Here is a 26,204-nt window from a genome sequence, read left to right as displayed (position 1 = left end):
TTTCATTTTAGTCAGTGTTTGCTCTGACATAAACTCTTTAGGTGCAAATGTCCAGCAGGCAGTTGGAGATGTAGGACTGAAACTCAGATGAGAGACTAGACTAAAAATATGTATTTGGAAGACGTTCGCCTGGAAGCATTTGCTTAAAATCACTTAAGTGGATGAATTCTCTGAGTAAAAGAAAAGATTAAAGGGCTGAAGGATTGAGCTGGGGAGAATATCCGTGGCAGGGAAATGGGAAGAGGAAGAGGAGCCGGTGAAGAGGCAAGAGTGTAATTAGAGAGAGGAAGAGAACCAGGGCTGTGCAGTGACACGTGGGCTAAGGAGGAGAGTGGTTTGGGTTTTTTTTGTTTTTTTTTTTTTTTGCGGTACGTGGGCCTCTTACTGCCATGGCCTCTCCCGTTGCGGAGCACAGGCTCTGGACGGGCAAGCTCAGCGGCCATGGCTCACGGGCCCAGCCGCTCCGTGGCATGTGGAATCTTCCCGGACCGGGGCACGAACCCGTGTCCCCTGCATCAGCAGGCTGGCCCTCAACCACTGCACCACCAGGGAAGCCCAAGGAGAGTGTTTTGAGAGGCAGGGGAAGTGAGTAACCTCACTGTTCTCAAGTGGTCTGGGAAGTTGAGGGCCAGCTGGGCAAAAGCCTTTGGATCTAGCACCTAATGGGGCCTCTGTGTCTGAATACCTTTATTATAAAGGAAACCAGTGGGCGGGGATATTAAGTAAATGGCTGATGAGGCAGTGGAGTTAGACCTTGCACTCAACCTGGTAGGCAGGCATGCCCCACTTCTGCAATACTGTAGGTATAAATATTCTGGGAGAAGTTTTAAGTCCATCATATTGATCTGATTTTCATTTATAATTGATTAACAACAAAAAACCTTGTACTTACAAAGTACTTTCACATCTACGACTTCATTTGATCCATATAACAATTCTATAAGGTAAATATTATTATTTCTTCATTTTACAAATGAGAACACTGATTTCCTCATTTTACAAATGAGAACACTGAGGCTTAGAGAGTTTAAAGTAACTTGCCCCAGGTCAGGAAACCAAATAATAAGCGACAAAGCTAAGGTGGACTTATGCCATGTCATGCCACCTCCTGAAACCCAAAGATGCACCTTTGTCCACGGCAAGCTCTTACTTGTCCTTTAAGACCCAGCTGAAACATAATCGTCTTGGTGAAGCAAAAAATGTTTGTTGAATGAATAAATGAGTTAGTGAGTGAGTGAATGAATGGGTATGTGATTTGACTTGCCCAAGTTCATGGGATAAGTTAGTGGCAAGGAACTTTCAAATGGCCTTCTGTTCTTAAGTTGTCCCATAGATTCAGCAGTCCTGAACTGCTGATAAGCTCCTGTGTTCATTATCTATGAATAGTGCCATAACAAATCGCCAGAAAATTAGTGGTTTAAAAAGCACAGATTTATTATCTTACATTTCTATAGGTTAGAAGTTCAGTACAGGTCTCAGTGAGCCAAAATCAAGGTGCTGGCAGGGCTACAGTCCTTCTGGAGACTCTAGGGGAGAATCTGTTTCCTTGCCTTTTCCAGTTTCTAGAAGCCACCTGCATTCTGTGGCTTGTGATTCTCTTCCTCCATCTCCAGAGCTGGCAATGGTGGGTCGAATTCTTTTCACACCTCATCTCTCTGACCCACTCTTCTGTCTCTTCTGCCTTTAAGGACTCATGTGATTAGATTGGGCTCTCCTAGGTAATCCAGGCTCATCTCTCCATCTCGGTGTCCTTAACCTGAATCACATCTGCAAAGTCCCTTTTTCCATGTAAGGTAACATATTCAGAGGTTCTGAGGATTAGGGCATGGATGTTTTTGGGGACTATTATTTTGCCTACCACAGCCCTCCAACTACTCTGTGCTCTTTCAGGTTCTATGCTCTTATTCACTCTACTGCTTGTCAAGACTCTGGACGAGAATTGCCTCTTTCATGATATTCCCTGGCCCGTTTGCCAGCCAAATTGACTCCTCTGTCCTTTTGGCCCTTGGTTTCCCCCTTCAATACTATCTTAGGACCTGTAACACTTTGGTGCACTGTTTTTGTTTAGGTGTCTTCTCCTGTGCTTAGACCTACCTGGAGCTCCTTGAGTAAAGGGCTGTGTCTTGTTCAACATTCTATCCCAAAGTCTAGCACAGGGCCTGGTACTTACTAAGTATTTGATAATGTTTGTTAAATGAGCAAAAGACCGCTTCCTGCAGGGAATTTGTCTTAATGTGCTGGGATGCAGAAGCCCCGAACTCTTAAACCCAAGGGACTTGACCTAGATCATAAGACCAGCCAGTGGCACTGCTTGCTTTAACATAAACTTCATGGAGCAAATAATGACTTTTTGCAGATCATTAACTTCCTCGATGTAGCTACTGACCAACTTGTGACCTTGGGGAAAGGTCATGGAGCCTCATTTTTTCCATCTGGATCAGGAGGAGGTAGGACTGTATGATCACTGGAGGCAACAGTATAGGGTTAATACTTGAGCTCTGCAGCCAAACTGCCTGCATTTGAAACTTGTCCCTGCTTCTTACTTGCCATGTCCTGCACAAGTTTCTTAACCTCTTAGTTCCTTAGTTCTTTACCTGTTAAAACGGGGAATCATTATAGCACCTCATAGGGTTGTTCTGAGAATTCATTGACTTAAATGTAAAGCATTCAGTGCAGTGGCTAACTGTCATTATTGTTATCATGAAATTCCCTTTTTCATTTAAAGTTTGTCATTCTGTCTTGTTTTTTATAGAAGAGGGTTCCCTAGGCCTCCTCTCTCCTCTTTTCCTGCCCCAGACTCAGTGCCTTCCCTGCTGTTACTCTTCCTTCTGTCACCTTCTTGCTTGCAAAGCTTGCATCTCCCAGGTCTCCTCATAGCCCCTGCCCTTCTTGGAGTGGTTTCCCTGGTGCTCTGAGAGCCTCCTGACCAGTCCAGGTGGGGCTCCTGTGGGAGTATCTGTGAGGTGTACTGCCCCCTGCAGGCCAAGAGCAGTGATTCCTTTGCCCTGGCCTGAGAGTCGAAGACTTCTGCCCTTTGGCTCTTCTGATTTAGGAATATCAAGAAGGTGAACAACATTATCTTAACAGAACTTTATTGGACACTCTCTGTGTGCCAGTCCCTAATAACAGAGAAGGACAGGGTGTTGGGGCATTAAGTGTGCAGGCTCTGGGGTCAGGCTGCTGTGCTCAGGTCCTGGCTTCCATGCTCACTAGCCATGAAGCCCTGGGCAAGTTGCTTGGCTGAGCTTCTTTGTAAAAAGAGATATAATAGTGTTTACTTCATTGTGTAATTATAAAAAATTAAATGATATAATTCCCATAAAATCTGGAGTAGTAAGCAGGAAGGGTTCTTAGCAATGGGTAAGAATTAGAAACTTTTCATTCAGTTCTTTACAGTATAGTTCCATTATTTTGTTTGCAATTGTGTGATTTTCCCAATCCACTGCATCCATATTGAAATGTTAGTACAAAGCCAATTTGAAAGCCAAATGTAAACTTTTTTTTCTTTGTAATATAACTGTTTGATTCAGTTCAGCAAACATTTCTTGATTGTTTTGTGGTAAGGCACTATGCTGGGAGCTGGGAATATATCTTGGAGTAAGGAGTAAGGTATGGGGCTCTGCACCCAAGATGTTTACATCAAGTTTAGAGGGAAAAGTGGGCATTTAAACCTTCTAGGCAGAGGGAGCAGTGTGAGCTAAGTACAGAAATGTAAGAAGGCCAGACAGCCTGACCCTATCAAGGACATGCAAACTGCTTTCTATGGCTAGAACTTAGCACCTGGAGGCCAAAGGGGTAGGAGGGCTGGGACTGAGGAGAGGAAGGAAAGAGAGAGATATGGTGAGAGGTATGGCCAAAGAGGTTCCAGGTCATCGAGGGCTTGAATCTATACTTAGAAATTAACTTGAGGACAGAGGAGAGAACCATTGAAGGGCTTCTGGTAAGGGAATGATGTGATTAAATTGTGTTTTTAAAAGGTTAATTTGACTTTAATATAGAGGATGAATTGGAGAAGGCCACTCTGGGGACAAAGATTGATTAGTAAGTCATTGCAGTAGACCTGTGGAGAGGTGATGAGGACCTGAATCAGGGCAGCAGGGAGAATAAAGAGGGACGTGAGGAAAAGGAAAAGATGCAAGAAATGTTAAGGAGCCTAGGGACTTCCCTGGTGGTCCAGTGGTTAAGGCTTCATCTTCCAATGCAGGGGGTGCATTAGCTCCCCCACCTCTTTGATCCCTGGTGGGGGAGCTAAGATCCCACATGACTTGGGACCAAAAAACCAAAACATGAAACAGAAGCAATATTGTAACAAAGTCAATAAAGACTAAAAATGGTCCACATCAAAAAAAAAAATCTTAAAAACAAAATGTTAAGGAGCCTAAAATAATGGGTGAATGCTAGTGCCATGTGTGACAAGAAATACAGGAGGAGGGACTGAGGGGGATAATAATGAGTTCCATTTTCCATTTTAGAAATGTTGAGCTAGAGGTGCTTGCAAAATAAGCAGGTAGAGATGTCCAGTAGGGGACTGGATATTTGGGTATTGTGCTCAGTGAGAGCCTTTAGGCTAGAGATATGTATTTGGGAGTCATCTGCTTGCAGATGGTAGTTGGACCACAGGAGTGGGTAAGATTACTCAGGGAAAACAGGTAAAGAAAGAAGAGAAGAGGCCAAGGACAATGTCCCAGCTGGGGTTCACAGGTAATTAAAGGTTGGGCAAGGCATGTACAGCCAGCAGAAGAGATGGAGAAGGAAGAGGAGAATCAGTAACAGGTGATATCTCAAAAAGCAATGGAAGAGAATATTTCAGAAGGAAAAAGGCAGCAGTGACAGATGCCACAGAGGTATCAAGTAATGTCACGATGGAAAAGGTCCATTGGATTTGACAAGAAGAAGGACTGTCTGTGGGACTTGTGCATCTTCATTTCTTGTATATAAAGGTGGATCAATGGTGCCTGTCTTGGGGAGAGAAAAGGGTAAGGTGGGGAACACATGAAGGGAAGGATCTCTATTCCAAAGAAACCTGAATGCACTTCTAGTATAGCATATCCCGTGCTGTTAGGATTGCTTACAGGTTGAGCCAGCCCATGAGATTGTGAGCTGAACTGCATAGATACATACAGTCCCACTGCTCAGAGGAGACCCTTGTTAATAATTTCATTATAAATTCTTTTAGACTCTTTATCTCTGTGTATAAACAAATATATGTGTTTGTTTATATATATATATACACAAATGTAATTTTAAAAATAAATATTGGCTTATACTGTGCATGCTCTTCTGAGAACCTGAGTAAAGTAATCATCTTTCCATGTTACTACACATAGAGCTATTGCAGTCTTTTTTTCCTGTATTTTTTTTTTTTTTTTTTGCGGTATGTGGGCCTCTCACCGCTGTGGCCTCTCCCGTTGCGGAGCAGAGGCTCCGGACGCGCAGGCTCAGCAGCCATGGTTCACAGGCCCAGCCGCTCTGTGGCATGTGGGATCTTCCCGGACCAGGGCACGAACCCGTGTACCCTGCAGCGGCAGGCGGACTCTCAACCACTGCGCCACCAGGGAAGCCCGCTATTGTAGTCTTTAATGGCTGCCAAGTATTCATTGTTTGAATGGACTATAATTCATTTAACAGATTGGACCCTTAATGGTGAGCTTGTAGGTTGTTTTTAACTTTTTGCTGCTGTACACAGTACTGTAATGAATATTTTTATACATAAATCTTCTTTGCACACTTTGGCAGGGTGAGTGTAGGTTAAATTCCAGGGACTGTGTCTCATTCATGTCTGTATCCTCAGCACCAGGCATTAAGTAGGTGCTCTGTAAAAGTATTAAAATGCCCTGAATTTAGGTCTTTGAGGTCCTGCAGTGTCTCATTTACCTTTGTGTTTTTACCATCCACAACAGTGACCAACAGCACAAAATATTGTTTTCTGAGTGAATAATCTCTAGGATATGGAGAACTCCAGCCAGAAAAGGAAAGTGTTGAGTAGTGACTTCAGCTTTAAGTGGCATGTGTTTCAGAAGCACCTCACTAAGCATCGCTAACTAGGAAGCACCTTGAGATATTTCTAATGAGGGCTCTGCATTCCTCCCTTTCACCTTCTTCCTTGTGATGAGTATTGATGTACTTCTTTCCCTGGTCAGCAGAAAGACTAGATAAAAATTCCTGGGAGATAATGGGATAGAGAGAGAAGTTAAAGACTCTTGTCTTCCCTTCAAAGTTACTTCCAGGATGCTCTTCACAGAAGCTTTAAAGCAGGGACAGTTTCTTGTTCAGCCCTGCATGACTAGTACCTAGCGTACCTAGTACAAAGAGTAGGCCTTCAGTCGACATGTGAGGAGTAAATAAATCAAGCAAGTGTTGAGCTATGCAGTTGGTGTGATCTGAGAAATTTTCTAAATGTTTTGACCATTTTCCCAAAATTGAATTCTTTTCCATTTCCTTTTGTTCATTGATGCCTCTTTTGTTATATATTAATTTTTATATACAATAGGGTTTGTTCCTGAGCTTAATTAATTAATTATGGCCGCGTTGGGTCTTCGTTGCTGCGCACGGGCTTTCTCTAGTTGTGGCAATCAGGGACTGCTCTTTGTTGCAGTGCGCAGGCTTCTCATTGCGGTGGCTTCTCTTGTTGGTAGAGCACGGGCTCTAGGCGTGCAGGCTTCAGTAGTTGTGGCACATTGGCTCAGTAGTTGTGGTGCACGAGCTTGGTTGCTCTGCAGCATGTGGGATCTTCCTGGACCAGGGCTTGAACCTGTGTCCCCTGCATTGGCAGGTGGATTCTTAATCACTGCACCACCAGGGAAGTCCCCTGAGCTTCACTTTTTATTCCACAGATCTATCCATCCGTTGTTTTGGTGCCAGTCCATATAATTTTAGTTGCTTTATAATATGTTCCAATAGCATATAAGGCTAGTTATACCTCATAATACATAAGAGTATTTTATGCTATTACTCATTTGTTTTTCTAAAATAAATCTAAAGCTATTTGGATGTATTCTAATAAAAGCAGCCTACTAAGATTTTTTATTGTAATTACATTAAATCTACAAATTAATTTCTATATTGACATCTCTGTACTGGTCTTTCCATCATATAATATGGTATATTTTCCCCTTTCATTCAAATTTTCTATTATATATTTTAGTAAAAACATATGTATTTCCTCATCTGGGTTTCTCATTCCCCAACATTTACCAAACACCCACTCTCCCGACCCCCTCTCCTGCCCCTGTTTTCTGCTGGAGAGCCAAAGATAAACGTGTCACAGCTCTTGACCTCAAGGAACTCTCTTTGGTGGGCAAGAAAGATAACTGATCAGATAATTACAACTAATTATAATAGTTATTGTGATGAACAGGAGTGTGAGGTGTTAAGGAATCACAGAGGAGAGGTACCAGCCAAGACTGGGGGTTATTATATTAAGGAAGACTTCCTGGAGAAGGGGACTCCTGAACTGAGTCTTAAAGGCAGAATGTAAGTTAACCAGATGAAGAGAGAAGAAGGAATATTCCAGGCAGACAAAATGCTCATTGGAGTATATGTTCAAAAGTAAAGAGGTGAGAAAAATATTGAAGTGTCTTAGGAGCTGCAAGTAGCTAGAGTATCAATGACAGTGGGGTAATAGCTGGAAATGAAGCTAGAAGGTAGATGGGAAGTTGGCAGATAGTGAAGGTACTTGTGTGACTAGATAAGAATTTGGATATAGGATTGAAAGATTTAAGTGGTGGAGTGTAATGGTCAGATTAATGTTTCAAAAAATATCCCTGAAAGAGAAACGAATAAAGTTAAATAAAGACCACTCTGGCTGCAGTGTGGAAGGTGGCATTAAGAGGCCAGTCAGGCTGCTGGAGTCATCTGGAGGCGACATGCCCTAAGGCAAGGTCAGTGGTGACGGGATGGAGTTTAAGAGTGGTTCCAGAGCTATTAAGGAGATAGTCACATACACAAACAGCACATGGGCATGCAACCCCCTCTTGTTAATGAGTTGCTAAGTGGTTTATGGTTTTTACTAGTTTAAGCATGATTTTCCCCCTATTATACTGACTGTTTATTGCTGACATAAAAAAGCTATCGATTGTTTTTAAAAGTATACCTACCTTATATTCTAATACTTTTTGAACTTTAATTCTAAATGTTTACTTGATTTCTTTGGCTTTTCTATGTGTTTATTTTTATCTAAGTACTTTTGCATATGATATTTTTTGACCCTTTCCTCTTTTTCCATTTTTATTATGAAAATCTCAAACATTCACAAAAATAAAGAGAATAGTGCAAACCCCCATAGGCCTTTCACCTACATTCAGTAACTATTAAGGTTTGGTCGCATTCACTTTATCTTTCCCTTTTTTGTGTTTTTGTGCTGTTACTGAAGTATTTTAAAGCAGAATCTCAGACCTTTTGTCATTTCAGCTCTACATACTTCAGTATGCATCTCTAAAACATATGGATCTTTTCTTACATGGCTACAATGCGATCATCGTGCTCAACAAAATCAACAATAATTCTTTGATATAATTTAATAACCAGTGTATATTTATATTTCTTGTTTATATCAAAATATATTTTAATTGGTTTATTCCAGTCAGAATTTGGATCACACATCACATTTGATAGTTTGGACTCAAAAGACTCTTTTAATCTTTAGCAATCCATAACCTTACTCCCTTTTTTTAAAAGTGCCATTGATGATTGAATGTTGTCCTGTAGAATGTCCCACATTCTGGATTTGTTTCTTACGCTGTAATTTAACTTATTCCTCTGTCTCTCATATTTTCTATAAACTGGAGGTTAGCTTTGAATGACTAGTTACTAGGGTTATGGTTCATCTTTTCCTTGGGAGGAGGGTGTAAGACTACTTCATAGGTAGGGCTGTGAAGTGCTACGTCTATCTGATAGTGCCACTCTTAGGGATGCTAAGATTGATCAGTGGAGATGATGACACCTCATCTTTCCATTGTACATTTCCCCATCAACTTTTCATTGACTGATTTCATCCACTGTTGATTGTCACCTGAATGAATTATTTCATCATGGGCCACAAAATTTTTTTTAATTCTGTCAATTTTATCACATTTATTAGCTGAATAAAGAATATTCTGTCAATAACTTAGGACTGTTTGGTTGTCCTGAAATATAATATGTACTGAAAAGACAAGATAAATGCTTGATTCATTTTCTTTTATTGCAATTTTTGGATTAAGGAGTTGGTACCTTAGGTGTTCCATTTTAAGTATCTATTGATCGTGCTTCTGTTTTATGACTTATTTCATTGGCTAGCCCAGTGATTCTCCCCCAGTGATTATCTTGTTATCTCAGCCTTTGAGAAACAGGTCTTCATTTGCACAAGAACCTTTACATCCTTAGGTGTGTGAATGACTTGCTAAGTGCCACACATTAGTCCTTCCAGTTCTGTACCTTTCAGAAGAATACAGAACAACCTTTTCTTTGGTTTCTGTTCTCTTGTTCCAGGTCACACTGTGAACAAGATGCGTCAACACTCAGATTCAGAAGTGGCTTGTCTTGCCAGAGAAGTTTACACTGAATGGAGAACTTTCATTGAAAAACACAAGGATAGACCTTCTATAGAAGTCCGAAGTGATTCCAAAACTGAGACATTTAGGAAAAACGCCCAGAAATTACTCTCAGAAGCCTTGGAATTGGAGGTAATGTCCTGGTTGGAATGTGATGACTAGGTACTCTGGGTTAAATGACCTTCATATTTTCATAATGAACTTTCATAGTCTTAAGTGCTATGGCTTTATTCTAACTTTTTTTTTTTTTAAAGATTCTGGATTTGTAAACGTTCTGGGGGACAGTATTGTATAAAGAGTACAGGCTTTGGAATTAGCAAGACATGAATTAAAACCCTGGCTCTAGTATGTGCTGGTTGTGACACCTTAGGCAAATCTCTTAACATTTCAGAGACTTGATTTTTTATCTGTGAAATGAAGATTATAATTCCTACTACCTAAGATTATTGGAAAGATTAAATGAACCATATATACAAAAGAATAGGACAGTGCCTGGTGGTTAGAAGTCACTTAATGAATGTTGGTTCCTTCCCATTTAAAATTCTTACCCTAACAAATACCATATGATATCACTTATATATGGAATCAAAATATGACACAAATGAACTTATTTACAAAACAGAAACAGACCCACAGACACAGAAAACAAACTTATGGTTACCAAAGGGGAAAGGGGTTAGGGGAGGGATAATTAGAAGTTTGGGATTAGCAGATTAAAACTACTATATACAAAATAAATAAACAACAAGGTCCTACCGTATAGCACAGGGAACTATATTCAATATCTCGTAATAAACCATAATGGAAAAGAATATATAAAATTGAATCCGTTTTCTGTACACCAGAAACTAACACAGCATTGTAAATCAACTCTACTTCAATAAAAATAAATAAATAAAATTCTTTCCCTTTCCACTGAAGCAAAAATTCTGAGATGGACTCTGTTACAGAATATCAATGGCAAAATACATAGCTGTCTTTTGCAAAGACTGTACTCCATTTTCGGTCAGCACTCATACCTTTAGTTCTAATGTATATAGTCAATTGCACAATCCCTATCATCTTCATGACCAACAGTTAGAATGGTGTTAGTGGTTTGAGGTACACATGCTGGAAGAATTTTTGCTCATTAGCAATAGTATTAATCATCATCAAATAAATCTTATAGGTCAATTAATATTCTGTAAAAATCAGACATATAACATCCATATTTTTTCCTCTTCTCAGGGTATCCCTAATAATGTATCCTTAAAGAATAACTTAATATTATTAACAAAAGAAGCAATTCAGAAGTCTGATTTAAATACCTGATCTGTCACTGAATTCTCTGAAAAAATATTTTAACCTTTCTATCTGTTATGTATCCACAAAAGAAAGGCAAATCGGCTTGTGGTATATTATTTACTTTTAAAAAATAAAGTTTGGGGTTTTTTAATACAAACTTATGATAGAAAATGAAAAAATATGGAAAGGAAAAATAAGATCACCATTGAACCTACCATCCAGACATAGTCTTGTTAACTTGTTAATTTTGGTGCATTTCCTGTTTGGTAAATTATTGTAGCTCTTTCTTTTTTTTTTTAAATAAATTTATTTATTTATTTATATTTTTGGCTGTGCACGGGCTTTCTCTAGTTGCAGTGAGCAGGAGCTACTCTTCGTTTCGGTGCGTGGGCTTCTCATTGTGGTGGCTTCTCTTGTTGCGGAGCATGGGCTCTAGGCACGCAGGCTTCAGTAGTTGTGGCACGTGGGCTCAGTAGTTGTGGCTCGCAGGCTTTAGAGCGCCGGCTCAGTAGTTGTGGCACACGGGCTTAGTTGCTCCGTGGCATGTGGGATCTTCCCGGACCAGGGCTCGAACCCGTGTCCCCTGCATCGGCAGGCGGATTCTTAACCACTGTGCCACCAGGGAAGTCCCTGTAGCTCTTTCAATGAATACTGGGCAAGTTATGATTATCCCAGACTTATTAAGAGCCAATTATGTACCAACTGTTCCATAAGATATTTTTATTGATTATTTAAATAACGTTGCAGAAAATTGACAATTATCCACATTTATGTTGTATTTTTAATCTTGATCAATATCAGCTAGTGTCATTTTGTATATACTTTTCTATATATTTCTGTTCTTATATTTATAATTTTTAATGTCTATTTGATGGTTCAGTGAATTAATATACTGTGTTTGCTTAACTTTTCCCAAGGAAATATTAATATGAATATTAAGCCCTTGGAAGAGAGAAAAAAAATATGAAGGTTGTAAGTCTAATTTTCTGGAGTATCAATTAGCCAACAAGACTCGCTATTTGATGTTTTAAAAGAAGTTTATTTTTAAAATAAACCAAAATTATTGCAGAAACATAGAGTGTGGGTATATAATATGTAGTTAATGTGGTGGTAAATACCAGTTCCCTGTGGTATCTTTTTAAGTAAATGATAATAATGAAGCTATGCTTGTAAGGATTAATGAGCAGTTTGCCTGCTATATTAAACTCAATAATAATTATCCTTTTAGTTTATCCATTAATTATCCTTTAACTGGCACATCAAGTGGTAAGCACTCAAGTGTTACAAAGCAAAGTTTAAAAAGTGATACATTCGTTAGTGCTTTCCAGTGTAATTGGAAAAAATATCAGATTAAGCATAGTTGAATGGTTTTGTTCCCAAAGAGTAAATTTTAAAAATTAAAAGTGTGCATCTTAGCCATCTTCCTTGGCCGAAGAAAATCAATCTGTTTTCCCTGCATAAACAACATTTTATAGTATTTTTTTATCAGTTTGGTATGTCAGAAAATACAAATACAAACACTTTTTACATAAAGTTAACTCTTAGCACCCATCATCATCTGAAACATTTTCATATTAGGGCAAATCAGTGAACCATCTAATCCAGTATCTGGTCTTTGACAGTAACCAATGTTGAGTGCATTCAAATCAGACATCAGATCTCCATAAATGTCCTATATCAGGCAGTAGTAAACCATTGGATAAGTTATTGGCCCAATAACTAAAAAGCTTTTGCAATTTGATCTTAGCATGTGTGTTTTCAAATCCACTCATTACATTTTTATAGAAAATAATGTTTCTATGTTATTTGTTTGGTCTTATCCTTTAGTAGTGAAAGCCACAGATAAAGAATATACACACACAGCCCAAAAGTGCATCTCTTTATTACTCTACACATCTTGCTTTCCAGATTCATGGATTGTTTCCTTGTTCTTGGAATAAAGGAATAGATGAATAAAATCTCCATTGTTGAGACCCACACTCCATTCCCCTTTACTTTCTCCCTTCCAGATCTTCTTTGTTCTTCCCTGTCTTTTAGATCTTTCCTCATATGAACGTCCCCTGTGGTGTCATTCTCTTACTTCCCCTTCCTCATTATCCACTCTCCTTCCTACCTCACGGCCTGTGATCATTTTCCTATTATGTCATTTTAAAAAAATGAATCTGATTCTCAAAGTGAGCCTGTTATCGTTAAGAGTTATGAAACACTGGCTGGTTGGCCCAGTTGGTTGTCAGATGGTGCTAATGAGATCCAGGTCAGGGGTACATCCCCATATGGGACTGTTAGTTTTTTCTTTGTTTAATGGCCTCAGACTGTACCTCTGGCTTTGACCAGCTCTTTAATAAATGTATTCAAGTGGTCAAAAAGGAGTGTGGGTATATATGTACAAATCCAATCATGCTATTGGAACACTCATACAAAGTTTGCTTCTAGTGGGTATTCAGTTCACCAAATGTTTAGTTCTACTACTACTAGTGCCAGAGGAGAATGAAAACATGAATGAGTTGCAGTCCTTATCCTAAGAAAGCTTACTGTTTCCTGACTAAGAGCCTGTAAATGACTGACTAAATACGAGGCAGGATGAAATATGTCTGAAATAGTGTTACTAGCAAGTGGTATAAACACACAAAGGACAGAACAATGAAATCTGATGGGGAAATCTGGGAAGCTTTCATGAAAAAGACAGCACTTGAACTGGCCTTTGTAAGAGTGGTTGGATTTTGCTAACTAGAAAATACATATAAAATAGAAACATATTTCATATGCTATGTATAGGATGTTACTAAAAGAGCAGAAAAGGAGGGAGGTATACATGGGGAAAGAGGAAATTCATTTCCCAGATATTTACTGAGCACTTAATATGTGCCAGTACCTATGCTACTAGGCATGGGGAATTTAGAAGTGGATCCAAAATGGTACCAGCCCTGGAGGGGCTCACAGTCTCTGAGGGAAGTAGGCAAATGAATAGTCACAATACAGTGTGGGAAGTTCTGCACTTAAGGTATACACATGAAGAAGAGCTTCTTCCCTTGTTTTTAAAGAGCTTAACAGATGTGGCAGACATCACTAATTGATTATGGCAGCATTTCTTCTGAGTCCAGAATCCTTGACAAAAGACAGCTCTGGGTGGATGTGTTTTATATCTTCACCCAGCAATTGCCAGTTTGTCCAGGATTGGACAACTGAATAACACATACTCAACGCACAGGTACAAATAGATAAGGAAGGCAAATCAGATTCTCTGTCTCTGGGAAACTGAACTGGGAAATACCAAGAAGCAATAGTGGGAGTTTTGAAACAGAAGAGATACTGGAGGAGTTATGAGGAAGCAGAAGCTATGGGTAGAGATGTGTAGAATAGGGGGAGAGAATAAGGCAGTTAGAATTGATAGTAAGGCAAATGGAGAGGAGGAAAAACATTTGAAAAAGAGACCAGGCAAATCATGAGAGACACAGAGAAAGGATATGGTCTGTAAATAAATCCCTAGGTTTCTTACAGCATTCTTGTTCCCATTCATACACATGTATCTCATAGTAAAACCCCTTTTTCTCAAAGTCTCAGTAAGACTCTGGTCCTTTCACCCAAAAGGGCTTACCTAAATTACCAGATTAGGACCCATTGGGAAGGACTCTCAACTTGGGTAGGTTTGGATTTTCCAAAGGCAGTTATAAGTTAGGCATTCTTCACTTTGTTCAATGAACGTGTTATACACAAGGATGCATGATGAATCATTTTCCCTTATGATTTACATTTTAATATTACAAATGTTTTTCTTCATTTCTTCATTCCAATTGGCCTTCATTTAACAAGAAGCATGCATGAGAATTGCTAGCTACTTGCTTCTTATTCCCATCACATTGCTGGTATAGCACCTATCCTGCTGCCCCTTGGTTTTCTGTGTACATGCCTCTCCTTTCTAGGCTGTGACTTCTTAGAGGGTAGGGGGTCAGGTGTTTTCTGCTTGGGTATCTCTAATACCTAGATCAGACCGTACTCAGAGTAGTGACTCAATAACTATTTGCTGAATGAAGTATGAATAAGTATCCAGTTCTGTGAATTTCAAGGCACTCTCAAGGTTCTTTTTTATATATACTACAGTTTGATGGAATGGCCATGGCTTATTTTTGCAAATGTACACATACCCTTCTTCCCCTAACAACCACTCCCCTCAAAAAAAGAAAAAATTTTTTTAAAAAACCTTTTTTCTTGCCTGTCGTATTAAGTGAATCTCTAAACAGTCAGTGACTAACCATCCTCACACTGGGACGAGGAACCCTCATTGGGGTGAGGAGCCTCTTTTGCAAATGTTGCTGGACAAATGCTGGGCAGACGGCCAGCCACCCTTATAGCGTTGTAAAGTAGTCTGGTACCCGGGCTGCCTCAGGCTGGGGGCTAGTTCAGTGCCCACCCAGGAGGCCATGAAAAGCTCAAGGAGTCTGGGTTCTGGAGAGCCATGGCACCACGTCCACTCACTCCAGCACCAGCCTTGGAGATAATCAGTCAGTCACCAGGACCCCAAACTTCCCTGAACACCTTTTGTCTGTTACACCTAGGCAGATGTCTGGACCTGGATATTCATTCTCTCTCTCCCTTTCTCTTTCTCTCTCTCTCTCAGTCCTGTTCTGTTCCCTGCGTGGTCCTCATTTCTTCCAGGTTTCTTTATTATATTCATTTTGGTCTGCTGGTCTCTCTCTTTTGTTAGGACACTTATCAAATGTCCGGTGATCCTTTTTTTATTTTGGTGCATTTTTTCCTTAAACTTTTCCTTTTTAAAATATATGTATAGGGCTTCCCTGGTGGCGCAGTGGTTGAGTCTGCCTGCCGATGCAGGGGACACGGGTTCGTGCCCCGGTCCAGGAGGATCCCACCTGTCGCGGAGCGGCTGGGCCCGTGAGCCATGGCCGCTGAGCCTGCACGTCCGGAGCCTGTGCTCTGCAACGGGAGAGGCCACAACAGTGAGAGGCCCGCGTACCGCAAAAAATAAAAATAAATAAAAATAATAAAATAAAATATAAGTATAGTACATATATGGAAAAGCACACAAAAGCTATATGTACAGCTCACTGAATTCATCACCAAGGAAGTGCCCACCTCACCTGGCCTGATCCTTCTCATTCTCCAGCTCTCACGTCAAATGCCATTCCCTCCTGAGGCCAGGAGCTGCCCTCCAGGGTCGGGTCCCTTTGCTGTAGCTCTGTGCCCCAGACTCGCTCATATCCTCTTTCCCAGCCCTCGGTACACTTGCAGTCGCTGCTTCTATCTGTCTCCAGCCAACCCGTGCTCTCTGTGGAGTCAAGAGCCGTGTTGACCTTGTTCACTGCTCCTTCCTCAGCCCAGGCACATAGTGCTGAGTAAGTATTTGAATGTGTGGTAGGGTGGGGAGGGAGAGAGTTGAAGGGAAAAAAGCAAGTGAGAGACATTTGTTTCCTGTTTTCAAGGAACTCACTCTCAGGGAAGACAAACTCAAAAAAATAGATCATTATAATATGTTATGAAAATGACTAAGGGAAGCTCGGGACACTGTGGCAGCCCCAAGGGGAACTTTCAGTCCTTTAAACTAGGATTTGCTTTTTTGCTTTTTGTTTTTTAGCTAAGCTTTGACATACAAATAGGAATGAGTTTCCTAGGGAAATTGCACCTTGCTGAGGAAACGTTACCTGCGCAGAGGCGTAGAGGTGTGTAAAAGCAGCTGAGGTGGTTCAGGCTGGGCCGGGATCAGGACCAGGGAGGCGAATAGTGAGCCACGCACCTGGAAAGGAACGAAGTGAGGGGGTCTCTGACCAGCAACGCGGTCTGGCCTGGATCCAGATCGTGTGGGCAAAAGTCTCAGACCTGTCCTGCTTTCATTAGGCCTGTGACTTCAGGAGGGCTTGGGCCTGAGCCAGACCACCCCAGAATTGCCACAGGTCCTATCCTCTAGGCCCCTTTCTGCTTAGCTGACCCTGCAGAGGTCTCTCCAGACTCAGCTGGTCTCTCTGAAGGTTAAGGGGGCAGTGAGTATGGTGAAAGGGAAGAAACATGGGTGTTGGAGTCGGGGGCTCCGAGTTAGAGTCCCAACTCTGCCTCTTAATAGTTGTAAGATCTGGAGCATTCCTTTACCTGTGAACCTGTTTCCTCATCCATAAAATGAGATAGTAGGAGTTGTGAGCAGTAAATGTGAAAAGTGATTTATAAACTGCTTTACACACATATTAGGATCCAGACCCATTGTTTTTAAAATGCTGTAAGGGGTTAAAAGTCACTTAAAAAACAAACAAAAAAGTATAAACTGTTATACTGATTTATTATCCTTGGTCTTCGTTTCCTGGTTGGTAAAGTACAGGGCCCAGGGCCCAGAACCCATTGCTTGGCTCAAGCCAGTTTCCTGTTATAATGGCAAATATTACCACCCGGCAGGGGTTGTGAATGAGGTCCCTGTCACAAAGCACATGGCCTTGTTCCTTAATTGCCAGGGTGGAATTAATTTGCTCTTCCTGTTTCTTTTGTGACAGGAAGTAGATGTCTTTGAATTTCAGTTGATTAATGGAGGCCTCTGAGCAAAGTGCTCCAGCCTCCCTTGCTTTTAATCCTTATGCAATGCAAGGCCCTAATTTGATAATTTTGCTGTTTTTTCAGATGGATCACCTACTGGTTGAAAATATTGAACGGGAAACGTTTCATCTCTGCTCCCGCCTCATTAATGGGCCATACCGGCGGACAGTGAGAGCCCTGGTCTTCACATTAAAGCATCGAGCTGAAATCCGGGCTCAGGTGAGGAACGGCACGCTGCCAGTCGGCACGTTTGTACAGACCCACAAAAAATGACCTGAGCATGGTTCCAACCCTGGGCTGGGCAGAAAGGAAAATGGGCCTTTCTCTGCCATTCAAAGACTCTTTTGAGTTTGGGCGATGGCTGATGCTGGCGGTGCTGAATTTTCCCATGGTGCCATTCCTTCAGACAGAGGATACAGAGAGCCCTGGGAGACAGACCTGCAGGAAATGCTTCATTAGCTGGAGTGCGCTGGTGCTGCCTAACAGGATGTGCGCTTGCTGTCGCTAGGAAGCGCAGTACGGTTGCCATCACCCAACACAGCGAAAGGGTGACGGATTCCACTGTGAATATGCCAGGGACACCTCTAAACTTCCTCCGTGTCAGGCAGATGAAGTTACTACTTTATTTTGCCACCCTGCAGGTAACTGAAACTCAATTACCACAGCTGCTCACTCAGTTCCATCCCCCTGAGTTTAAATAGCTCCAGTGCCTCTCAGAACTCCCCTGTCTGTACTCTTTGCTCTACCCCAGGGGTGAGCCTGCCGGAGCCCGCCAACTACCCCTTCTTTCCAGAACTCACTTATCTGAACGTTTCAGCTCTCCCTGGAAGACCTGCGCTGGTCTCCAGAGCCCCCATGCTGAGGCTTCTAATGAGGAACTGTCCTGAAGCATCCCCACACCTTGGGGTTATTTGAATATGTTGGCTCTCTCGGTTTAGGGCTCTGTAGAAGATACATAATGAAATTGCTCTTGAAATGAATTACTGTAGGAGAAAAATTATATACATACGTATTTTCAAATGAAATACCCGTATATAGACTTGCTTGAACAATTTTGTAAGTGATACTTGCTTTTTTTAAAAAGTAATAATAAACTGGGGCTTTTTTGTCCCTAAAACCAAAGGTATGGCTTGTTCACTGAAAAGTGTTTTGGGTTGAGAAAGAGTATAGTTGGTGAAAATAAAGAATGATTGGACAGGAATCTGAGGGAGATAGCAAGACCCAAAGAAGGTTTTTTAGGTTAGGGGAGACTGGAGCATGTTTGTAATCTGAAAAGAAGGAGCCAGTAGAAAGGGAGAGATTTAGGGAATTCCCTGGCAGTCCAGTGGTTAGGACTCTGTGCTTCCACTGCTGGGGGCCCGGGTTCGATCCCTGGTCGGGGAACTAAGATCCTGCAAGCCTCGCAGCGTGGCAAAAAAAAAAAAAAAAAGGGAGAGATTTAAAATCCAGAAAAAGAAGAGATGGATTAAAAAGGAAGGACACCCTCTCTCTCACACTCACACACACAATTCAGCTTTTTTCTGACACTCTTTTGACAGTAAGTTGCATACATCACAGATCTTTACCCCAAATGACCAATAAACAAGAAATGATGCCTAGGGAGTTCTCTGGTGGCGCAGTGGATAAGACTCCGCTCTCCCAATGCAGGGGGCCTGGGTTTAAGCCCTGGTCAGGGAACTAGGTCCCACATGCATGCTGCAACTAAGAGTTCACATGCCACAACTAAGGAGCCAGTGAGCCGCAACTAAGGAGCCTGCCTGCCGCAACTAAGACCCGGTGCAACCAAATAAATATTAAAAAAAAAAAAAGAAATGATGCTTAACCTCAAAAATATTCAAGAAAATGCAAAATAAAGCAATAATACAATGCCATTTTTCACCGATAAAACTGGAAAACATTTTAAATTAGGACACAGGGAGGGGGAAGGGTAAGCTGGGACGAAGTGAGAGAGTAGCACTGACATAGTATATATGTCATAGTATATATACTACCAAATGTAAAATGGATAGCTAGTGGGAAGCAGCTGCATAGCACAGGGAGATCAGCTCGGTGCTTTGTGGCCACCTAGAGGGGTGGGATAGGGAGGGTGGGAAGGAGATGCAAGAGGGAGGGGATATGGGGATATATGTATACATATAGCTGATTCACTTTATTATACAGCAAAAACTAACACAACATTGTAAAGCAATTATACTCCAATAAAGATGTTAAAAAATAAAATGCCAACTTCTGGTGAAGATGTGGGGAAATGGTCACTTTTATACACTGATGGTGGGAATATGAGTTACCACACCCTTCTTGGAAAATAATCTGCCGATATTTACAAATATTTAAACATATATGTACATTGACCCAGCAGAAAGTTTTCCTAAAGTAATACATACAAGGATGTTTTGTGCAGCATTATTTGTGTGTGGGGAAGACTGACAATGACTAGTCATTAAAAAGAATGGGACTTCCCTGGTGGCGCAGTGGATAAGAATCCACCTGCCAATGTAGGGGACACGGGTTCGATCCCTGGTCCAAGGAAAATCCCACACGCCGCGGAGCAACTGGGCCCATGTGCCACAACTACTGAAGCCCACGCGCCTAGAGCCCATGCTCTGCAACAAGAGAAGCCACTGCAATAAGCCCGCGCACTGCAACAAAGAGTAGCCCCTGCTCGCCACAACTAGAGAAAGACTGCGCACAGCAACGAAGACCCAACGCAGCCAAAAATTAATTAATTTTAAAAAAAGAATGAATGCTGTATCCATTGACCTGAAGGGTTGACCAATATGTATTGTTAAGTGAAAAAAAAAGAAATTTATAGAGAAATGTCTTTAATAAGAACCCAGTTTTATAAAAAGGAAACAAAAAAATCCTATATATGAATGTATGTCTTTGTACAGGATTATATAAACACAGAGAAATGTATGAAACGATATAAGGTCATTTCCATTGGCTGCCTTAGGGAGGAGAGGGGAGTCAGAAGATGGCATGAAAGGAGATAGGAGTTGGGGAAGAAAAAAGTGTATCAAGATGAAATCTGCCAATGTAATGATGTTGAATATACTTGTATGATTTTGTGTGTATTTATGTTTATATTTTTGTTCTTTTAATGGACTGAGCTTATCAGAGATTTATTTTAGAGAAATTTAAAAAAAGAAGCAAGGACAGAAAGAAAGGAACTAACATTGTCTACCTTCTAGGTGCTAGATACTTTTTCTAAGATAATTTGTTAGCATTTACATTGATCTTTATATAGTTTTTAAAAAATCCTGTTGAATCATCTTGTTGTATTAGTAGGTATTGTTTCAGTTTTTTAGATTTCTTCTTTTATTCAGCAACCATTTGCTGAGTACCCATTCCATGAGGCCTTGTGGATACCTGGCAGGAGCTACAGATGAGACCCTGAGGCTCACCAAGCAGAAGTATCTTGTTCAGTTTCCCACTGCTAGTGACTACGGGAGCTGGAATAATGATTGCTCAGCACTGTGCTAGACATTTTTAAAAATACCCAATTAAAGGTGAGAAAATTGAGGCTCAACAGTGGTTTAGTAACTTACTCAAGGTCACACGGATAGTGAATAGAAGATCTAAGATTCAAAACCCAGGTCTATGCTCAACATCACTAATCATTAGAGAAATGCAAATCAAAAATGCAAATCAAAACTACAATGAGGTTTCACTAGGTCCTATTTGTTTATTTTTGTTTTTATTTCCATTTCTCTAGGAGGTGGGTCAAAAAGGATCTTGCTGTGATTTATGTCATAGAATGTTCTGCCTATGTTTTCCTCTAAGAGTTTGATGGTGTCTGGCCTTACATTTAGGTCTTTAATCCATTTCTTTTTGTAGTGAGGTGGATGGACCTAGAGACTGTCATACAGAGTGAAGTAAGTCAGAAAGAGAAAAACAAATACCGTATGCTAACACATGTATATGGAATCTAAAAAAAATGGTCAGAAGAACCTAAGGGCAAGACAGGAATAAAGATGCAGACCTATTAGAGAATGGACTTGAGGATACGGGGAGGGGGAAGGGTAAGCTGGGACAAAGTGAGAGTGGCATGGACATATATACACTACCAAACGTAAAATAGAAAAGCTAGTGGGAAGCAGCTGTATAGCACAGGGAGATCAGCTCTGTGCTTTGTGACCACCTAGAGGGGTGGGATAGGGAGGGTGGGAGGGAGGAAGACGCGAGAGGGAGGAGATATGGAGATATATGTACATATATAGCTGATTCACTTTGTTATAAAGCAGAAACTAACACACCATTGTAAAGCAGTTATACTCCAATAAAGATGTTAAAAAAAAAAAAACTGCATTGAGGTATCACCTCACGCCAGTCAGAATAACCATTATCAAAAAAGCTAGAAACAATAAATGCTGGAAAGGGTGTGGTGAAAAGGGAACCCTCCTACACTGTTGGTGGGAATGTACATTGATACAACCACTGTGGAAAACAGTATGGAGGTTCCTTAAAAAATTAAAGATAGAACTACCATATGACCCAGCAATCCCACTACTGGGCATATACACTGAGAAAACCATAATTCAAAAAGAGTCATGTACCACAATGTTCATTGCAGCTCTACTTACAATAGCCAGGACATGGAAGCAACCTAAGTGTCCATCGACAGATGAATGGATAAAGAAGATGTGGCTCATATATACAATGGAATATTACTCAGCCATAAAAGAAATGAAATTGAGTTATTTGTAGTGAGGTGGATGGACCTAGAGTCTGTCATACGGAGTGAAGTAAGTCAGAAAGAGAAAAACAAATACCGTATGCTAACACATATATATGGAATCTAAAAAAAAAGGTTCTGAAGAACCTAGGGGCAGGACAGGAATAAAGAGGACATGGGGAGGGGGAAGAGTAAGCTGGGACGAAGTGAGAAAGTGGCATGGACATATATAAACTGCCAAATGTAAAATAGATAGCTAGTGGGAAGCAACTGCATGGCACAGGGAGATCAGCTCAGTGCTTTGTGACCACCTAGAGGGGTGGGATAGGGAGGGTGGGAGGGAGATGCAAGAGGGAGGGGATATGGGGATTTACATATACATATAGCAGCCAAAAATTAATTAATTGTTTGTTATACAAACAATTTGTTATACTTTGTTATACAGCAGAAACTAACACAACATTGTAAAGCAATTATACTCCAATAAAGATGTTAGAAAAAAAAAAAAAAGGTCTATTTGCCTGTATATAGCCTCCCAGGTTGATTTCATCCACTCTCATGGTTTCAGGCATCTTTTACATGCTGATGACAACTCCAGTTTGTATCTTCAGCCCATCCCTGTCCCCCAAGTTTCAGACCCTGGATGACCAGGATCAAATTTGAAGGGCCTTTTGAGCACTAGGTGAAGGCGTTTGGACTGATTCCATGCAGGAACTATGCAGTTAGTTTTCTGGATAAGGGGCTGTGTAGAAGAGAAGCTGGAGCAGGGAGAGAGACCGGAAGTGGGAAGCTTCATTTTTAAACAACCAAAAGGTTCTGTTAACTTAGGAACCCGGAGTAAGTTGAAGACAAATTGCTCTCTGGCTGAAAGCCTTCAGTGGTGATAGTTGGAAACTACAATGATTACAGAGATGTGCTTTGGAGATTTGGAAAGCAGACTATGTTATTTGTGGCTGTTTTCTCCTTGATGCATGTGCAGAATTTCCATGAACACTAATGGAGCTATTCTGAGTGCTTGCTGAAGGGAAGGAGGCTTGCAGACATCCATGCAAGCTTGCCCACCCACTAAGAAGCACCTCTGAGTTCCAGCCTCTTAAAAATGAAAGGGTCAGCTCGTGAAATGAGGTGAGAGAAGTTCCCGGGACCTCTGAGTTGCCTGTAAGCCTAGGCATGAATACGGTTTCTAAATGTGTTCAGTTGCTAGGGGAAATTTGGGAGACTAAATACCATTAGAACCTGCTCCAGCAGCTTATTGATCCTTTTCTTGTGGTCGTTAAATTGGAGGTCCTGGTCTTTGGAGTAGGGAGCTTGTCTATTTTCATTCACTCAACAAAAAAATGTTGCCCAGCTCCTGTGTTCCAGGGACTAGACTGGCCCTGGGGAAACTGCAGTAAATGAGATACAATTTCTACCCTTCAGGAACTCTTAGTTTGGTGGGGAGACAGACAGGTAGGAAAATAATTACAGTATAGCATATTAAGTGTTTACTGTAGATATTTAAAATGTTGAGGAAGTGGAGAAAGCAGTGATTAACACCATTCTAAGGGAAGGAAAGTCTTCACACAGTTAACGTTTGAACCACGTCTCGAAGGGCAGTTATGAGATCTTAGCACAGGGGTCAGTATGTGTGCAAAAGCACAGAGGTGTGAAGCGCATGCCTTGTTTCAGTAAAGGCAAATAAAATGGGTGGTCGAAGCATAAGGGTCTTAGGAATGGAGAGAAATGGGATGAAAAAAAGCCTGGAGGGCTTGTGAAAGAGTTTGGACTTTGGCCTTCAGATCATGGGAAGCCATGAGAAGTTTCTGAGGAGGTGAGGGACCTAATAAGATGTGTGTTTTAAAACGATAAAAATGTTCCTGTATAAACAGATATTTAAGAAAAATATTTAATGAAAAAAAACACAACTATTTAAGGCAAAGGAAAGAAACACTTGAGATTCAGTAAATGAGAGATCTTTTCTTTTGACAAATGAAGTTTAGAGTTGACCAAACAGATATCATTAGAGAGTCCCAAGTTTGAAAAATGGCAGAAAAATGAAAAAGCTGAGATAATGCATTTACTGTGTTCAGTGGTGAAGGAACAGGCAGCTGGCCTTCGTTCATTTATAGAATATCAGGTTTTTAAACTTGTGCTTGTCAACCTTGGTTTTCTTTTGCTACAGCCTTAGGCCTCAGAGCCTCACTCTGAGATTTATAATGTGTTTTGGATGCGTTTATCACAGCCAGATGGGCCAAGGGCTTAGTTTGTTACTGCCCATTATTGCTATCGAAGGGAGTCCATCCAGAAAACAAGACTTTGGAGCTTCGATTAGTTTAGCGACAGTGCCTTGGTTTCAGAAGAGAGATGATTTGATTGCATGACTTTGTATTTTCTTTTAAATCAACCAAAATGATACAATTGCTGCCAGGAATAGGCTTACCCATAAGCTAAGGAGGTTGGTCTCAAGATCCAAGAAGACCAGGATGTCCAATCAAATGCTACTTTTTCATCTTGTTAAAATCTTTGATTTAGGGAATTCCCTGGTGGTCCAGTGGTTAGGACTCGGTGCTTTCATTGCCGAGGGCACGGGTTCAATCCCTGGTCGGGAAACTAAGATTCCACGAGCCACACAGCATGGCCAAAAAAAAAAATAAGAAAAAAATATTGGATTCAGGGCATATTTACTGAGTTCTCATGTGCCAAGCCCAAGGGTCAAAGGGATAAATAAAACAGTCTCTGACCCCAGGAAGCTCACAGTCTAGTGAAGGAGACAGATAAACCATTTTTTAAAAGGCAGACAATTATGAATTATGAATTCAAAAAGAGGAAATAAGCCAATTAACATATTAGAAGATGCTCAACCTCACTGGTAATCAGGGAATGGCAAAGATTAATGCCATCTTTAAAGACCTAAAGGATGCAGGGATAGTGTTCCCTTTAACTCTCTATTTAATTCACTGGTCTGGCCCCTACAAAAATCAGATGGATCCTGAAAGACGACAGTGGACCACAGCAAGATCAACCAAGTGGTAGTTCTAATTGCGGTTGTGGCATCTTTCCTAGAGTACGTTAACATGTTCTCAGGTACATAGTATGTAGCCAATGACGTAGTGAATGTTTTTCTTTTCCTTCCCTATCAGAAAGGAAGATCAGAGTTCGTATTCACTTGGAACAGACAAAAGTATACATTTAGTCTTGCTCCAAGACTGTTAACTCTCCCGCTGTCTCACAACCTTGTCTGGAAAGACCTGCACTGCCTAGGTATCTTGCAGAACATCACACATATCTACTGTGTAAAGACATCAGCTAATTGGACCAGACGAGAAAAAAACAGCGAGTATATCAGAAGCCTTAGTGAGACACATGCATTGCAGACAGTGGGAAAAAACCCTATGAAGTTTCAGGGGCCTGACATATCAGTGAAATTTTTAGGGACCTGTCATCTGGGATAGGCCAGGCACATTCCTTCCAAAGTAAAAGACAGTATTGCATCTACTCCCCCATTATGAAGGAAGCACAATGCCTGGTAGGCCTCTTTGGGTTTTGGAGGCAGCATATTCCTTTCATACCTGGGAATACTGCTTCATCCCATATACTGGATAACACAGAGGTTGCCCATTTTGATGGGGACCCAGAGTGGGAAAGGTCTCAGCAGCAGGTCTAGGCTATAAGACAAGTAGCCCTGCTGTGTGGACCATATGATCTGGCAGAACCCATGGTATCTGAGGTATCTGTAGTGGGAAAAGATGCCTATGGAGTTTATGACAAGGCCTAGTAGGAGAGTCACAGTCTAGACCCCTGGGGTTCTGCAGCAGGGCCATGTCATCTGTAGCCAAGAATGACACACTTTTCAAAACACAGCTCCCAGGGACTTCCCTGGTGGTCCAGTGGTTAAGAGTCCGCCTTCCAATGCAGAGGACACGGGTTCAATCCCTGGTCGGGGAACTAAGGTCCCACATGCCGCGGGGCCTGGTTCGCTGCAGGGTTTTGGTAGAGACAGGTTGTCTGACCACGTGTCATCAAGTTGACCACGCAGCCGAAGCTGCTCATCGTGAGCTGGATTCCTTCAGATCCACCAATTCATAAGGTCAGACAAGGCCGGCAGCAATTCGTCATGAGGTAGACCTGGCACAAGTGGGATTGGGCACAGCAGGGCCACAGGGCAGAAGGTAGCTGCATGAAAATGTGGCCCAGACACCTATGTC

General features: G+C 41.3%; 1 protein-coding gene across 2 annotated transcripts in view; it reads left to right on the top strand.

Moving 5' to 3' along the window:
• Positions 1-18,237, top strand: part of TCEANC2 (transcription elongation factor A N-terminal and central domain containing 2) — a 36,885-nt gene extending 18,648 nt beyond the window's left edge. For both annotated transcript variants that reach the window (XM_082834528.1, XM_082834527.1), the window contains exons 4-5: positions 9,469-9,662; positions 17,430-18,237. In XM_082834528.1, coding sequence (XP_082690654.1) covers positions 9,469-9,662; positions 17,430-17,618 — 383 coding nt within the window. In that variant the 3' untranslated portion in view covers positions 17,619-18,237. The remainder of the gene's footprint in view (positions 1-9,468; positions 9,663-17,429) is intronic.
• Positions 18,238-26,204: the final 7,967 nt, after the last annotated feature.

The sequence above is a fragment of the Leucopleurus acutus genome, assembly GCF_964270905.1.
Source record: "Leucopleurus acutus genome assembly, chromosome: 2".
NCBI classification, from domain to species: Eukaryota; Metazoa; Chordata; class Mammalia; order Artiodactyla; family Delphinidae; genus Leucopleurus; species Leucopleurus acutus.
The sequence above is the reverse complement of the archived record's forward strand: the minus strand, read 5'-3'. Positions and strand labels throughout refer to the sequence as shown.